Source organism: Mus caroli, unplaced genomic scaffold (assembly GCF_978045245.1).
Source record: "Mus caroli unplaced genomic scaffold, Mus_caroli_1 scaffold_16, whole genome shotgun sequence".
Taxonomy (NCBI): Eukaryota; Metazoa; Chordata; class Mammalia; order Rodentia; family Muridae; genus Mus; species Mus caroli.
The window spans coordinates 22232031-22247741 of record NW_028227271.1 but is presented as its reverse complement, the minus strand read 5'-3'; the positions used below and the strand labels follow the sequence as shown (position 1 = coordinate 22247741).

The 15711-nt window shown below is 52.7% G+C and overlaps 2 protein-coding genes across 2 annotated transcripts in view; one reads left to right on the top strand and one right to left on the bottom strand.

The window, feature by feature from the left end:
* Positions 1-3443, top strand: part of Aco2 (aconitase 2) — a 41151-nt gene extending 37708 nt beyond the window's left edge. The window contains exons 13-18 of the mRNA XM_021182735.3: positions 218-340; positions 548-703; positions 1435-1626; positions 1991-2123; positions 2553-2674; positions 2945-3443. Coding sequence (XP_021038394.1) covers positions 218-340; positions 548-703; positions 1435-1626; positions 1991-2123; positions 2553-2674; positions 2945-3079 — 861 coding nt within the window. The 3' untranslated portion in view covers positions 3080-3443. The remainder of the gene's footprint in view (positions 1-217; positions 341-547; positions 704-1434; positions 1627-1990; positions 2124-2552; positions 2675-2944) is intronic.
* Positions 3444-4424: 981 nt separating this feature from the next.
* Polr3h (RNA polymerase III subunit H) lies at positions 4425-15075 on the bottom strand. Its single transcript, XM_021183608.3, has 6 exons — positions 14651-15075; positions 10677-10773; positions 6986-7072; positions 6564-6627; positions 5486-5687; positions 4425-4947 (listed from the first exon to the last, which is right to left on the bottom strand). Exons 1-6 carry the CDS (start codon positions 14759-14761, stop codon positions 4894-4896), a joined length of 615 nt encoding a protein of 204 aa, XP_021039267.1. The 5' UTR covers positions 14762-15075; the 3' UTR covers positions 4425-4893.
* Positions 15076-15711: the final 636 nt, after the last annotated feature.

Below are 15711 nucleotides of genomic sequence, written 5' to 3'. Positions count from 1 at the left end.
CAGCACCCACATTAAAAACAAACAAACAAAAACCTTAGAGCTTGTTAGCCAGCCAATCTAGAAAAACCACAGAAGCTTGTCTAAAGACAGCTACAGTGTACTTACATATAATAAAAAATAAATCTTTAAAAAAATAATTAAAAAAAAAAAAAAAAAAGGTGTGTAAATAGGTGTAGGTGGTTGGTGCTAACCAGCAAACTGGCCTCCTCCATTTCAGATTGTCACAGCTCTGGCCATTGCGGGAACCCTGAAGTTCAATCCAGAAACTGACTTCTTGACAGGCAAGGATGGCAAGAAGTTCAAGTTGGAGGCTCCAGATGCAGATGAGCTTCCCCGATCGGTGAGCAGCTGCTAGTGGTTTTCATGGCGGGCCAACCACAGGCCTCTCTTGGCTTAGCTGCCTGGGCTCGTGTGAGGTGGCAGACACTGTTACTGAGAAAGCCATGAGGTTTAGGGCACAGGCAAGTTTATAATCTACCAGAATCTACCAGATATCCATGTGGGGACTAAGGATGCAGTGCCCACTGTGTCTCAACCTCTTCTGTAGGACTTTGATCCAGGGCAGGACACATACCAGCACCCCCCTAAGGACAGCAGTGGGCAGCGGGTGGACGTGAGCCCTACCAGCCAGCGCCTGCAGCTCCTAGAGCCTTTCGACAAGTGGGACGGCAAAGACCTCGAGGACCTGCAAATCCTCATCAAGGTTGGCACAGGCATCCCCTCCCCGAGCAGTGGGTGTGGTTGGGAACCCAAGGGGACAGGGAGGGAGGGAGGCTGGTTTTGAGAAGGGAATGATGGCAGGAGTTTGGTGGTCCCCGCTTCTATGTGACCCTGGGCTGGGGCACAGCCTGATCTAGCCAGCTACTGTCAGGCAACAGCCTCCTAGTGTGAGTATCACGTGTGACTCAGCTCAGCTCTGGATTGACAACAGACAGCACTCCTATTATTGGGCCATTACCAGATATGGACTGGGAGCTGGGCTTTTCTAGTGTGGTCAAGGGCCCCAGACTCGTGTCAGACAATAATTTATGGGCTTACTAAGCAGTGTTCAGGCATGCCTGTGACACAGCCAGTATTTAGCTCATGTGAGCCAGGACCCAGACATGACTCCTAGCTTCTATGTCTGGCTTGGAGTCGCTGATCTTCCACCCTTGGCAGCTTAGCTGAATAAGCAAAGAGCTGCATCTGCCTTCCATCTCTAGCCTGTCCCATGAGAGAGTATCCTTCTGTGGAGACAGCTTAACTGGGGCTTTTGAATGGGTGGGTGATAGAAGATGGCATGGGAACACCAGGACTGCAGAGATTACAGGTCCAAGGCTGGTTATATCCCTAATCTCCCCTTGTTCTGCTCGCTGATGCCTGTCTCTGGAAGACTTCCTTTATCCATTGCTCACTGCCTCAACCTGGCCTGTCCCCTCTGCTCACCCAAACAAGGTCAAAGGGAAGTGCACCACAGACCACATTTCTGCTGCTGGCCCCTGGCTCAAGTTTCGTGGGCATCTGGATAACATCTCTAACAACCTGCTCATCGGTGCCATCAACATCGAAAATGGCAAAGCCAACTCTGTACGCAATGCTGTCACCCAGGAGTTTGGCCCTGTACCTGACACTGCTCGCTACTACAAGGTAGGCCAGCATTGCCGCACACCTTTAATACCACACCAGTACTTGGGAGGCAGAAGCTGGTGGATTTGAGTTCGAGGCTAGGCTGATCTATACAGTGAGTTCCAGACTGAGCTTAGTCCCGTAATACTTGGTCTCTGTGAGACCTGTGGCTCTTCTCTGAGCTTCAATTTCCAACAGACTCCTAAAGCAATTCTGTAAGGTTTCTTCTAACCTTAGGTCTGGGGCCAAACACCTGCTGAGACTCCTCTGACTCCTGGGCAGGATTCTCCTGGGTGTTGGGATAGCAATTTCCTCTAGTTTGTTTCTCATGTGCACCTCACCACCACCCTCCGCTGCCTCACTCCTTGTCCCTGTTGCCTGACAGAAACATGGCATCAGGTGGGTGGTGATTGGAGATGAGAACTATGGTGAGGGCTCAAGCCGGGAGCATGCAGCACTGGAGCCTCGCCACCTGGGGGGCCGGGCCATCATCACCAAGAGCTTCGCCAGGATCCACGGTGAGCCACTCATCCCCATTGACAAGTGCTGCTCCTTCACTCAAGGCTCCAGGTTGCCTACTTTGCCATGGCTGACTTGTCGGCCATATTCCATAGCCTGTTCCACCTACCCAAGGCCAAGGTGGCACTGTCCAAGGCTGATATCCATGTCGTCCCATCAACACTTGGTTCTTAGTTTGTTGAAATGTAAGGCATGCAGCACGTACATCTATACTAATGCAGACCTGCTTGGAGTGCTACTGTGGAAAAGGGTCACTGGCACCCAGCAGGCTTGGGTGCTGGAGCCATTGCCTGCTTGCCCCGCAGTAGGACTGGGGTTGCAGGTGGGGTCTGTCTCATATCCCTTGACTGTGTTAGAGAAGAGTGCCTGGGGCTCCTGAGGAGCCTTGGGTAGAGGAACCACACTGCAACTTCATATTTGTCTAACAGAAACCAATCTAAAGAAGCAGGGCTTGCTGCCCCTCACCTTCGCTGACCCCTCCGACTACAACAAGATTCATCCAGTGGACAAGCTGACTATTCAAGGCCTGAAGGACTTTGCCCCTGGAAAGGTCAGGCTAGGGAAGAGGGGAAACAAACCTGGGATCTCTTGGGTGGGTGGGGTTGGGCAATCACCTTGTTTCCTGTCCTGCTACACCCATTCATACAGCTCTTGTGAATCCATGGTCCACCTGAAAGCCAACCCAGACATGAGCCCTGGCCTGGCACTTAGTATCCAACAGCTTGCCTGATACAATCTTAGGTTTTAAGGGCCCCCAGTGAGGACTGTGCTCCTCGGAGCACTGTCTGCTCCCCAGCCCACACCCATTCTTCTATTGCAGCCTCTGAACTGCATCATCAAGCACCCCAATGGGACCCAGGAGACCATCCTCCTGAACCACACCTTCAACGAGACCCAGATCGAGTGGTTCCGTGCAGGCAGCGCCCTCAACAGGATGAAGGAGCTGCAGCAGTGAGGAGCCAGGCTGGCTGTCCTGTCCCACTCTGGACCCTGCTGGGTGTCACTTTTGTCACAGGTCCATGTGCATCATCAGAGCCTAATCTGGTCTGTGCAGCATGACCTCCTGCTCTAAGATGGTGACCAGACTTCCTGCCTAGCCTCAGCCCAGAGTGAACCTCCAGGGAGGGCATTTAAGATGTTCCAGCCCCGCCTTCCTGTTCAGTTTGGTTTCTCTTTGAGCAACCCATGCAACTGTATTTATTTTTGATGACAGCACTCCCTCTACAGAAGTTTTTATTCTGCCTGATCATTTCACTGGTGGCTGAAGGATTTTAGAGAAACTTGTTCTTACAAGATAAAAAAAAAAAGATCCAAATCTATTAATGTTCTGTCTGAGTGGTTGGTGTCTACTATTACCAGCATGAGCTAATGGAGGGTTTTTCAAGCCAAGATTCCATCAGGCCTTGGTCACCACATCTGGACCCTGGTCACATGTACCTGCAGTAGAGGAGAGGTTCAGAGACCAAGAGCTGCCTCCTCTGTTCCCCTGGGGCTACAGTACTAGACCTGGTCTTCACCTTGAGAGTAGGCGCAGTGCCTACCTTAAAAACAAAGCTGCTGCTGCTGCTGCTAGTTGCACACACCTTTAATCCTGGCAGAGGCAGATGGGTATGAGTTCAAGTCCAGTGTAGACTACAGAGTTAAAACAGCCTGAGAAGGAATCTGCCCCAGGACACAGCTAATAATCAAATGCTGCATGCTGTCTGCCCCTCTAGCCTCCGCAGAGGAGATGTGAGAAGACAGGCTCTCTCCATTAGGCTGCATCAGCTAAATCTCACATGGAAAGGCCCAGGCAGGCCATGGTGGTTTGTCACAAAACAGTATTTATCATACAAGTGCCAGTGAGAAAGGGACAGCAAGACTAGACAGTCATCTGTGGACCTGGGGCGGCCCTCATGGTCAGCTGAGGCAGCAGCAGCCCCAGGCTTCCTGTGAGGTAGGCCTCTATCTCTACTTCCTAGACAGAGAGGGGTTTGCTCATTTTGAAAGCTCTGCCTACCAGACTCTGGCAGTAGGGAGGGTGCTGCTTGGTAGTCTCACGTCACCAGCAGCTGACAGCACGGACCCAAAACCCCTATCCAGTGACCTCTACCTTTATCACAGCACCACTAGGTTCAGTACTCAGTCTGGTCCCATAAACAAAGATCTACTGCCTGTGGGCTTGGGAGAGAGGTCATCTTTAAATGGACCCTGGGGTGAGGCAGGACATGCTATCCCAGATTGACAATTCAGTGACCTTAGATGGTGATGTCAGCTAATGAAATGGGGAGGTTCCTGCTGCTGCCACCAGTATTTATTAAATGTATTCTGCTGTCACTAAAAGCCAGAAGTTCGTAGGATAGACTGGGCCTAGCTCAGTAGTACAACACCCACCTAACATGAAAGAGGCCCTGGGTTCCATCCTCAGCCCTGAAGAAATTACAAAAACCACCAAACAGTCCTTGTGCTGGGGAAGCAGCTCCCTGGGAGAATGCCTCCCTGGTGTGCACGAGTCCTAGGACCCATTCCTACCTTCCACATAGGCTCAAGGTGGCACTGCACACCTGGAATCCCAGCTGGAGGATCAGAAACTCCAGGCTACTCTCTGCTTTACAGCAAGTGAAAAGCCAGCCTGGATCCATTACACTCTGTGCTGGGGAGGGAGAGGACAAGCACTTGTCACTGCTCCTGGTCCCACCAAGCCTGGCTCTGGGGAACACTCAAACTGCTCTCTACTTTCCCAAGTCTGGACAGGGTCTTCAGGCTGGGCAGTCACTGTGAGCTCCAGGGCTAGTTGCTTGTCCACCAGGAGAGAAGGCCCAGTCCTGGCTCACTGATAGATCCCTGCCAAAGACAGAAAAACAAACAAACAAGTACACTCATTATTACTCAGAGCTGGGCTGCCCGGGACAGGAGGGACTAGTACCCCACCCTGTTCAGCACCTAGTAGGCACAGCACAGCAAAGGAAGGTCAGGGTTCACAACAGCTGGGAGGTTGTGGAGAGACTGAGAGCCATACCACCATTTCTGCCCTAGCTCGCCGGGGTATTAGAAAAGAGACTCCAAAGCCTTAAGTGGGATCAGGTAATGTTTCCTCAACCCCCGACTTGTCTTTCTGAGCTCCCAAAGTTGCCCAGAGGGAGGAGCCTGAGAAACACTTGGAGCCCTGCTCCAGCCTCAGCTTTGATCTCTCTAGCCTTAAAGATCATGATACCTAAAATTTCACCTTGCCTGCCCATCATCTACAGCAACCTTGTCACCTCATGGTCCCAGCCCTCAAAAGCAGACTAGTGTGACTGGCAGATGACATTCACAAGAGACCTGACCTGCTAAAGGGGTTCTAGGAATGAAACCTCAAGAAAGCAGTCTCCTGTCAGCTTACCACAAGTGTATATGGCGCTTCCTTCTTGGGCAGCTCCTCGCTTGAAGAGGCAGCCTCGGCAGAACTGGGTCCTGTGGGGGACGTGTCCACAAAGCTCTCGTCCACCACCCTGAAGCGGATCTCCTCCCCAGTGTCCATGTACAGATCATGAGCTCCTTCCTCTGTCTCGTACTCCCACACCCACACTTGTTCCGTTTCATCACTGGGGCCCAGCGTCAAGGCCACAATCGCATCATGGGAGTGCATGAGGCTGAGGGGTCTCTGAAGTACTCACCCAAGTTAAAACCAACCCTAAGTTGAGACTGTGCTAGGAAATGCAGTGAACGCTGCTTCTGCCCCTTGGAGAGGAGCCAGTTTGTACCAGGACCCAAGCTGAGAATGACAGTCCCGCATCTAGAAGTGAGAATTATCTGGGTGCCCTGCACTTCTGTGAGTCCTAATCTTACTAATCTAACAGGCAGGCAGATCCTGGGCTTGCCTGGGTCTCAAGATGAGAGGCAGGTTTGACTGCCACCTGCCTGATGAGGAGGAGGGGAGGAGGGACAATAGAGCAGGGCCACAGTCTCTGCAGGCCTGGGTGAGAGGAGAGGCTGAGCTCACCTGCCCTACTCCTCCCCATACCCTACAGAGCTATGCTGCCCTCTAGTGGCACACTGCATTCTCCATGTCTGCCAGGAGCCATGAGTGCAGTTGTCACATACCACCTGAGCCCCTCCTGGAACCAGTGACATTCCCATTAAAACAGCCCCAGAGCTGGGGTGAAGACAAACAGCTCTGTACTCTACCCCACATGCTGGGAAATGGAGGCTACCAGCCAGGGTGAAGCTGCTGGGGACATCTGAACTGACTCCTGCAGAGACAGCCTGAGTGAAGTGACAAGGGGTAACAAGAGCCCCAAAGATAATGTACAGCTCTATTGCCCAGCCTGTCAGACATGGGCATGTGGATACCATGGTCAGAACTGGAAGCAGAGGTGGCCTGGGGTTTCACACCAGCACCGCCAGCAGTGGCAGATCACAGAGCTGCCAGGGTCACCACAGGGCTGTCCACTTGCCTCAAATCATACTTGAGAGGATACAACTTGGCAGGCTGCTGCAGTGACTCAGGGGGGATGAGAATGTCATCAAAGAACCCTAAAGAGACTGGAAGAAATGATGACATGAGATGGGGTCTCTTTCCTGTGTGGCCCAGGTGTTTCCAACCTGTCCCCTCCTCCCTCAAAGTCCCACTTCTGTATCTATACTACCCACATGTGCTGAGCAGCCCCGGGCAGCTCCCAGTATTGAGCTCCAGCTGTCCCAACTCACTGCATATAGAGACCACAGGCACCAGAGCCTGTCACCTCCATCCACCAGCTCAGCACCTATCTCAGCCCCTGAGCTGTGGCCTTACTTCATCCTTGAGAACATGAGGGGATGAGGCACCCCTCATCTGGCGCTACAACATCTACTGCCCACCCCACTGTGCTCCAGCCTTACCCCAGGGGTCAGGGCACCTTACCGTGCACACCCTCTGGGCTGCAGCCTTTGATCTTCCCAATGAGGATCTCATCCAGGAAGGGGTGGAACACCACGTAGCGGAAATGGACTAGAGAAGAAGGCCACACTGTTAAGAGTCACGCCAGGTCTCCAAGAAGGCCGCAGAACCTAGAGCCACTCATATTCCTCAATGCCCACCTCACTTAGCCAGCGCTTCACCTCGTGCTGAGTCCTCTTGCAGGCCTAGACCTGTCTGTCCACTAAGGCATGCAAGGTCACAGCTTGGTCCCTATAAGGAACCATCGGCAGCTGCTGCCCTGGAACTGAGGCTGGCTTCCAAATGCATCTTAGCCATACCTGAGCCTCAGCCTGGGCCATGAGGCACTCCAAAGTCGATTCCAAACAACCTTCAGGCTGCCCTTCGCATCCGAGAGGATAAAAGGGAAGCTCCTGTCTCCTGAGGCCTGAGCAAGCTTACCCTCAGCACACAGCTGACCTAAAAATGCCTCGGCTGCCTGCCTCGGCTGTGGTGAGGGCGACACATAGGTGACTTCATGGGTTCCTGCTCACCTGAACCCAAGGAAAATGCCAGCTGAAGCTGTGCCAACAGCAGAATGATTTGGGGCCTCAGCAGAGAGGCCACACCTCACTGGCCCTCTCACTCAGGAAGATGCTCTCTGCCAGCAGACTGCCCATATGAGCCTCCTGTGACAGACACCGTATTCTACCACACAGAGGAAGAGGAGGCGGCTCAGGGACTGTGTCCTGTTCCAACCACACAGTTCTGCCCACTCAGCCATGGATAGACTCTAAGGCAGCGGTTCTCAGCCTTCCTAATACAGTTCCTCATGCTGTGGTGACCCCAGCCGTAAAATCATTTCACTGCTACTTCATAACTGTAATTTTGCTACTGTTATGAATCCTGATGTAAGTATCTGATATTCAACCCACAAAGAGTTGTGACCACAAGCTGAGAATCACTGCTCTACGCCGCTCCCTAGACAAGGACACCATGCTGAACGCACACTGGCTTCTACCAGGACTCCTTCAGTTGCCTAGCCTGCCAGCACCCATCTTAGGACATCAGGGCCTACCATGCCTGGTTCTGTCCAACTGCACTCTACCTTCTGTGAGGTGACAACCTGAACATGACCGAGGCTTCTGCTAAGTCTCGCCATGGGTGACTTATGCACAGGATGGAACACCGTGCCCTCCCTCCACAAGACCTAGCATTCAGCTCAAAGCTCCTGCCAGGCTTGGGCCCTGCTTAGCTGGGCATGTGCTGGGACAGCACAGCATGGAACCCAGGGCCCACAGCCTGAACACATCTGAAAGCAAGCGGTGAGCACCTCAGGGTACACACAGTAGAACAACAGTCAGCCTCGAAAAGGAAGACGGGGCCGGGCAATGGTGGGTGTCACACCCCTTTAATCCCAGCACTTGGGAGGCAGAGGCAGGCAGGTTTCTGAGTTCAAGGCCAGCCTGGTCTACAGAGTGAGTTCCAGGACAGCCAGGGCTACACAGAGAAACCCTGTCTCAAAAAAAGGGGTGGGGAGAAAAAAACAAACAAACAACAAACAAATAAATAGATCAATCAATAAATATATAAAAAAAAATTTTTAAAAAAAAGGAAGGCTGGAGCTGGGTATGATGGCGCATGTCTTTAATCCCAGAACCCTGGAATTAAAGAGCTCTGTGAGGTCGAAGCCAGCCTGGTGTACATAGTGGGTTACAGGACAGCCAGAGCTACACAGAGAAACCCTGTCTTAAAACAATAATAAGAGACTAGGATGTGGCATGAGGCTCTGGGTTTCCATCCGCAGGACTGTACTTCATTGCCCCCAGACCCCCCAGGGCATGTCTCATTGGCTTTTAGTTACCAGGCATAAAGCAAACAGATCCCAGGATGGGTACTCCCAACCCTTGGGGGCGCTGTTTCTGTGAAAAGGACCAATTCCCGATCCCACTCACATGAGGCACTGGTCTGGTGAGCCAGAAAGCAGAAGAGGGCCAGCAAAAATGCTCAGGGAATAAAGAGGCTTGCCCCGAGTCTGACTCTGAGTTTCTGAGGTTCCTGCAGTGCTCCGTGGCTCCAAGGATTGCAGAACCCCGAGTGGCGCTCGCATGGTGGGATACAGTGTACTTAGAGCCCAGGGCCCATCCCAGGGCTCAGAGCCAGAATTCAAACACAGGTCCTGTACTTCACATCTCCCACCAGGAAACAAGAAATGCAGGGGGAGCAGGGTGTTTGGGACAATCCAAGCCAATCCTGGAGACCAAGTGCCAAACATCACCAATGTGATGGCAGCACTGTTTCTGGCCTTCCTGAAGTTGGATACCTACTAGCCCTTGCCTCTGGACAACAGGCTCTTGGCTTAGCTCACAGCGTTCTCTGAGAACAGAAGCAGAGCCCAGCTTGGCTTGGTTCCTCTCTGAGAACAGGGCTCCTCAGAGCTTTCTCCACTCTGGGCTCCCTTTTCTACTCACAAGAATGCCTAGTCCACACAAAGACAGCCTGTTTCCTGGGGCTCAACTGATTCGGGTGCCCGCACAGACCCCATGCTGTCTCCAAACACCCACCCACCTATCCCTGGGCTATGAAGATGGCCAACACAGACAAAGATGGCCAACACAGACAAGACAAGGCTCACTGTGGCTTTTCTGTCTGTCACTTTGCTGGGCAGGCTACAGATCCACACTGCTGTCCAGTACCAGGAGAGAAAGCTACAAAGGCGCCCTGGTCACCAGCTCCGCCCACTGCTCCTGCAGGCTCTGCCCAGCAGATGCATGGACCTTTCGGTTTTACTGCATTTCCCCTCAACAAGGGGCAGAGTCTCTTTCTCTAGCCCTTAGTTTTAGCCATGTGACATCTTCTGGCCAATGGCATCCAGATATGCTGAAGACATACTTAGGCACAGAACTTCAGACCAGCCCTGGCTAACTGCCCAGAAGACCCAAGCAGCCCACAGAGCAACAGAGACAGGGATCCCCACACTCCCTCAGTGCCGAGCTCTATTATATTAATTCCTTAGTCCTCCTGGGAGCCCTCAAGTATAGACTCCACTATCACTGTTGGACAGCTCAGGCTGGCCTGGGACTCCTGTTCCCATGTCCCAAGTGTCGGGATCACAGTCATGCATCAGCATTCCTGCTCGGAGGCCACACGCGTGCATTCGCGCAGGCCCGCGCACACATACATAATGTGGAGATCAGAGGGCACGGCTGCACACTCAGTTCTCTAGATTGTGTGACAGGCACATTAGTTATCCCTGAGCCACTTGCTGGCCCCAAAGGACACTTTTAATCGCTGTGTCCTACTGCCCCTTTAGGTCCCTAGACCCAACTGGCCTGCTCTCCCCTGCTCTCTGCTCTCCAGGCAGTAACAGCCGCAGCTTAGGGCCCTTGCCTAGTGGGCCATCTCACCACAAAGCAATGAGCAGTATGGGGGCGGCAGATAGCAGGGGCACTAGATCGAGCCCTAGGGACACACAGGCTGAACCACAATCTCAAACTGTAGTGGCTTTTACCTGTAGTCATCCACACTGATAATTCGCAGGTAAAGAAACTCAGGCCCAGAGAGGGCACGAGTGCCCAGTCACTGAAGTCAATTCCTTGAAGAGTTAGGACTGGGGCCCAGGTCTCCCACCACCTCAAGACGCATGGCAGCTTCATCTTTTGTTACAGAGAAACGAACTCCAAGAGAAAGCACTCACCTTTGGTGTGTGATGCTCCATCCCCTGGGAACACATAGGCATCCTCCAGCTTGGTGATATCAAACAGACAGATGCAGAGTCCCACGTTGTATACGACCTGTGTACACAGGCATGCAGTTACCTCAGGGCCTGGCTCCTCCAAAACCCTCAGGATCAAAAGCAAGCTCTGTGCATCCCTTACACTAATGGACATAAGCTGAGACTGCAGGAGGTAACTGTGGCAGAGACCTCAGGATGCAGAACTCTGGAAAGAGCAGGGCCTGAGTGACAAGCCAGCTTCCAATGCCAGCTCTGCCTCCTCCCTGCCGGACCAGCAAGGACACTGCCTCTCAGCCTCAACTTTCCACGTTCAAATCTGAGACAGCAGCTAGAGCGTTAAGTGGATAGGATGGACATGAAGTTGACTGGTGGCCGGGTGAGACCACAATGACCAAGTTTACTGTCCCTGCTTAAGTTACACCTCCCAGAGGACTGGAGAGATGGCTCAGCGGTTAAGAGCACTGACTGCTCTTCCAAAGGTCCTGAGTTCAAATCCCAGCAACCACATGGTGGCTCACAACCATCTGTAATGAGATCTGATGCCCTCTTCAGGGTGTCTGGTGACAGCTACTTACATATAATAAATAAATAAATCTTTCTTTAAAAAAAGTTACACTTCCCAGTGTCCCAAAGTCTGTGCCCCAGATCACAGCCAGGAAGTGTTGAGAACTCCATCACTCTCACACCGCCTCAGACACACAGACAGGGATATGTGGCCAAAGCACTTCCGCAGACCAGAAGCCCACACAGCTTGGTGTTCACACACCCTGGTGTTCTAAACGACTTGGCTCAGTGTCTACATGTCTACCACCAATATTGCCCCTAGTCACAGCCCTCCCAAGAGCTGCTCAGGGACTAGAGCACTTCAGAGCTGGGGCAGAGCTGCCAGCAATCATCTTCTGTGGAGGTTTCTCTCAGGATCCAGTGAACTGACCTCAACCGGGCATGGTGATCTCTGCCTGTAACCCCTGCAGTTGAGAGAGGGAGGCAGGGGTATCAGAAGTCCAAAGCCATCTTTGCTTACACAGTGGATGTAAAGTGAATTCAAGTCCCATGAGATGTGGGGAGATGGTATTGGCAGAATGGTTCAGCAGTCAAGGTAGATCCCGGGACCCCTTTCTCCTCATGCGCTGTGCCGTGACCTATTCATGTGTGCTGTGTGTGTATATATACACCCACATTCAAAATAAATCCATGTAATGAAAGAAAGAAAAAAAGACAGACAGACAAACAGACCTGGATGTCATGGCTGACTAAGTGTGACCTCCACAGGCCCATAAATGTGAATACTTAAGTCATTGGGGAGGGACACAACTTAAGAAAGATTAGAAAGAAGGTATGGCCTTCTCGTGTCAGTGGGAGTGGGCTTTAAGGTTTCACAGACCCACAGCAGGCGAGCGTTACTCCCTTGGCAGTGGAGGGCATAGCTCTCAGCTCTCCTACTCCAACACCACGTGTGCCAGCACGCTTCCACCACAACGCTGAAGGACAACCTTGGCAACAGTAAGCCCCCAGTAAAATGCTTTCTCTTGTCACCTTGCTCATGGTGTCTCCTCACTGCACTAGTGCAGCAACTAAGACTGGGTGTGACATGCACCTTTGATCCTAGCACCTGGGTGGCAGAGGCAGGCGGTTCTCTGGGATTGACAACTAAGACTGGGTGTGACATGCACCTTTGATCCTAGCACCTGGGTGGCAGAGGCAGGTGGTTCTCTGGGATTGACAACTAAGACTGGGTGTGACATGCACCTTTGATCCTAGCACCTGGGTGGCAGAGGCAGGCGGTTCTCTGGGATTGACAACTAAGACTGGGTGTGACATGCACCTTTGATCCTAGCACCTGGGTGGCAGAGGCAGGTGGTTCTCTGGGATTGACAACTAAGACTGGGTGTGACATGCACCTTTGATCCTAGCACCTGGGTGGCAGAGGCAGGTGGTTCTCTGGGATTGACAACTAAGACTGGGTGTGACATGCACCTTTGATCCTAGCACCTGGGTGGCAGAGGCAGGCGGTTCTCTGGGATTGAAAGGGCAACCTAGCCTATAGCAAGTTCCAGGCCAGCCAAGGCTACATAGTGAGATCCTGTCTCAAAAAAAGTTAAAGGATTGTCAGTGAGTTCTCTCCTCCTCTGTGGCCTCCCTTCCCCCAGCCTGGAACCTGCCTGCTCAAGGGTGGAGCTACCGGCTCATTCGTCCTGCCACGCCTACCTACTGCTGGAACCTGCCTTTGCCGTCTGGAGGCACACACGTGTTCGTCCTGCTACTGGACCCTGAGTTACTTGGCGGGAAATTGGGTTCCCTCCCCCTTCCTTTATAAACTGGGTGTCTGGAAATATTAAATAGAGTCTTGATCAGAGTCTTGTCTTGACTCCATTGTTTCTACCGCCCCGTCTAGTTTCCTCTCTTTCAGCCTGAACTGCCATTTTCAGTTGAACCGTTCGTGTTGTGGACCGCGGGCGGGCCGCAACACTCCTCCATGTGACAAGCCTCAAATCTGTGTGTGTACCTTCTCCTAGGGCCTCAGTCTCCTGTAAAAGGACCTGTCTCCTGTAAAAGCCAAACTCGCTCTTTCTTTCTGGCTCTCTGAAGATCACCTCCTACCGACCTGTAAAGAACAGCTTGGACTATAAGGCCCTCCAGGGCTCTGTGGTCTGGCTTCCGTCTACATTTCTGTTCCAGCTACACCAGCATTCTGTGCCCCTCCTGCCTCAGGACCTTTGCACGTGCTAACTGCACTGCCTCCACAGCTCTACACCCAACCTGCTCCAACCATCGAAACAGAGTCTCTCTACTTTGCTACATCCACTCCAGTAGTGACCCGCTTGACAGGCCCAAAAGCCTGGACACAGTCCCAAAGCGAAAAGTTCACAGAAAGGCCTGTCCAAGGCACTACTTGGGTGTCTTCCCACCATCAGCTCTCAGGGCAATGGCTGTTTCCTCAGAAGTCACCAATCTCTTTCATCCCGGGTGACACTCCTCTGTTCCCCACTGTGTGAATGCCTGTCCTTCATGGCATTTACCCCAGCTCATTACAACAAGACATTCTCAAGCCAACTTTTTCTCACTAGGCTACAAGGGCAGAGCTGTGTCTCCCATTGGAGAGAGTGAAAGGATCAAGTCCGAGAAGGCCCCTGTAGTCATAGAAAGGGAAAAAACACAGTAACAAATGAATACAAGAAAGGGGCCGATGCTGCCTCCCTCTAAAGCTGACAGCTGAGTTCAATTCCAGAGACCCCCTGACCTCTATTCTCACACTGTGGGCAACACAGATAACACAAGCGGAGGCCCAGAGAGGGTGACTTGGCCAAGACAACACAGTAATTGAACGAGGAAACAGGCATGTTCCGGTTTCTGTTTTACAAACCCATTTTGTATACACGCTCTCTCCGTTTTGTTTTCTGGCAATCCTGAGAATCGAACCAGTGACTCCGCGAATGTCAAGCAAATTCAAGCCCTGTTCAGCATTCTGATGCTTTTTGTTTGTTTCTTTTGAGGCAGGGTTTCTCCGCTGTAGCCTTGGCTGTTCTAGCACTCCCTCTGTAGACCATGCTGGCCTCGAACTCACAGAAATCCGCCTGCTTCTGCCTCCTGAGTTACGGGATTAAAGGCATGCGCTACCACCAGCAGCTTCGGTGCTTTTAATTTGTCTGAGTCAAGGGCTAACTATATTGCCCACGCTGGCCTCGAACCCAGGGCTGTCAAAAAGCCTCAACAGTCCAAGAAGCTGAGATTACGGGTGTGCACTACCTCGCCCGGCCCATTTACTCCCTTGGGTACACGTTGTCACCCAAGTCTGGTTTATAAGGATGCGAAGGAAAAAAGAAACCCTGACATTTAGTTATGTTAAGTGTGCAAGGCCAAGGGTGAACCAGGCGACAGCCAGACTAGCAGTAGGACCGGTCCGGACACTGCCGGGCAGCCCGAGGGCCCAGTACCTTGTTGGCCAATTTCTTGTTCAGCTCCTCAGCAATGGAATCGTTGAGTTTCCGCTCAAACTGCCACGGGGGTATGCGCACCGTGTCCACCATCTCCACCAGCACGAACATCCTGCGCTAGGGCTCTGGAGACCGGAGAGGCTGCCAAGCACGGGGGCCTGCGAGCGGTGATGGGGTGGGGGGGACCCGAGCCACCTCCGTCCCTTCTCAGCCTCTGACAAGCCAAACCTGCAGCCGAGCCGCGCGGGAGGGCCTAGGCTCCAATTCTGGAAGCTACGCTCGTCTCCCGGTAGAAACTGAGGCCCGCTCCCGCCAGCCTTGGAGGAGCGCCGGCTCCCGGACCCCCGATGCCGCCCTGGCCTCGTCCCTTCCGCACCACGCGCGGGAGCCACGCGCGGAAGCCACGCGCGTCCAGCAACGCTGCGCTCGCCAAACCAAATCAACTCAGCTTCCGGAAAGCTGACCAATAAGAAGCATCTGCCCGCCCCTGCGGGTCGCAGGGATACGCGAGGCTCCCGTGAGGGGCGGGGCCGGAAGGTGGGCGGGGCCGCCAGCACTCTCCCGCTAGTGAGAGAAGAGGGGCGGGGTAGAGTGCCGAAAGGGCGGGGCCTCATCCTGCAGCAAGCCAGACCCGGGCCCCTGAGAGAGTCTGGTTGCTAGGCGACAAGTCTGCACTTCAAGCCTGATTGTCTTTCTTTTGCACAACAGCCAAATAGATCCTTTGAAAATACAAATTTAACACGTTCAAAATAGTCTTTACTCCAGAGAAAGTACCCAAGAGAGTGGGCAGAAAAGGGTCGCCGGGCCTTCCTGGATGACAGTCATTTTAAGTGGTGCAATTGATGGTTATACTCACCAAAGCTCAGTACACAAAGCTTAAACAGCTGAAACAGTCTCACGCTTGTAAAACCAGCACAAGGGAGGGTGAGGCTGGACAATCACTGCAAGTTCAAGACCAGCCTGAGTTACAAAATGAGATCCTGTGGCCGGGCAGTGCTAGTGCAATCCTTTAATCCCAACACTTGGGAGGCAGAGGCAGGCAAATTTCTGAATTTGAGGCC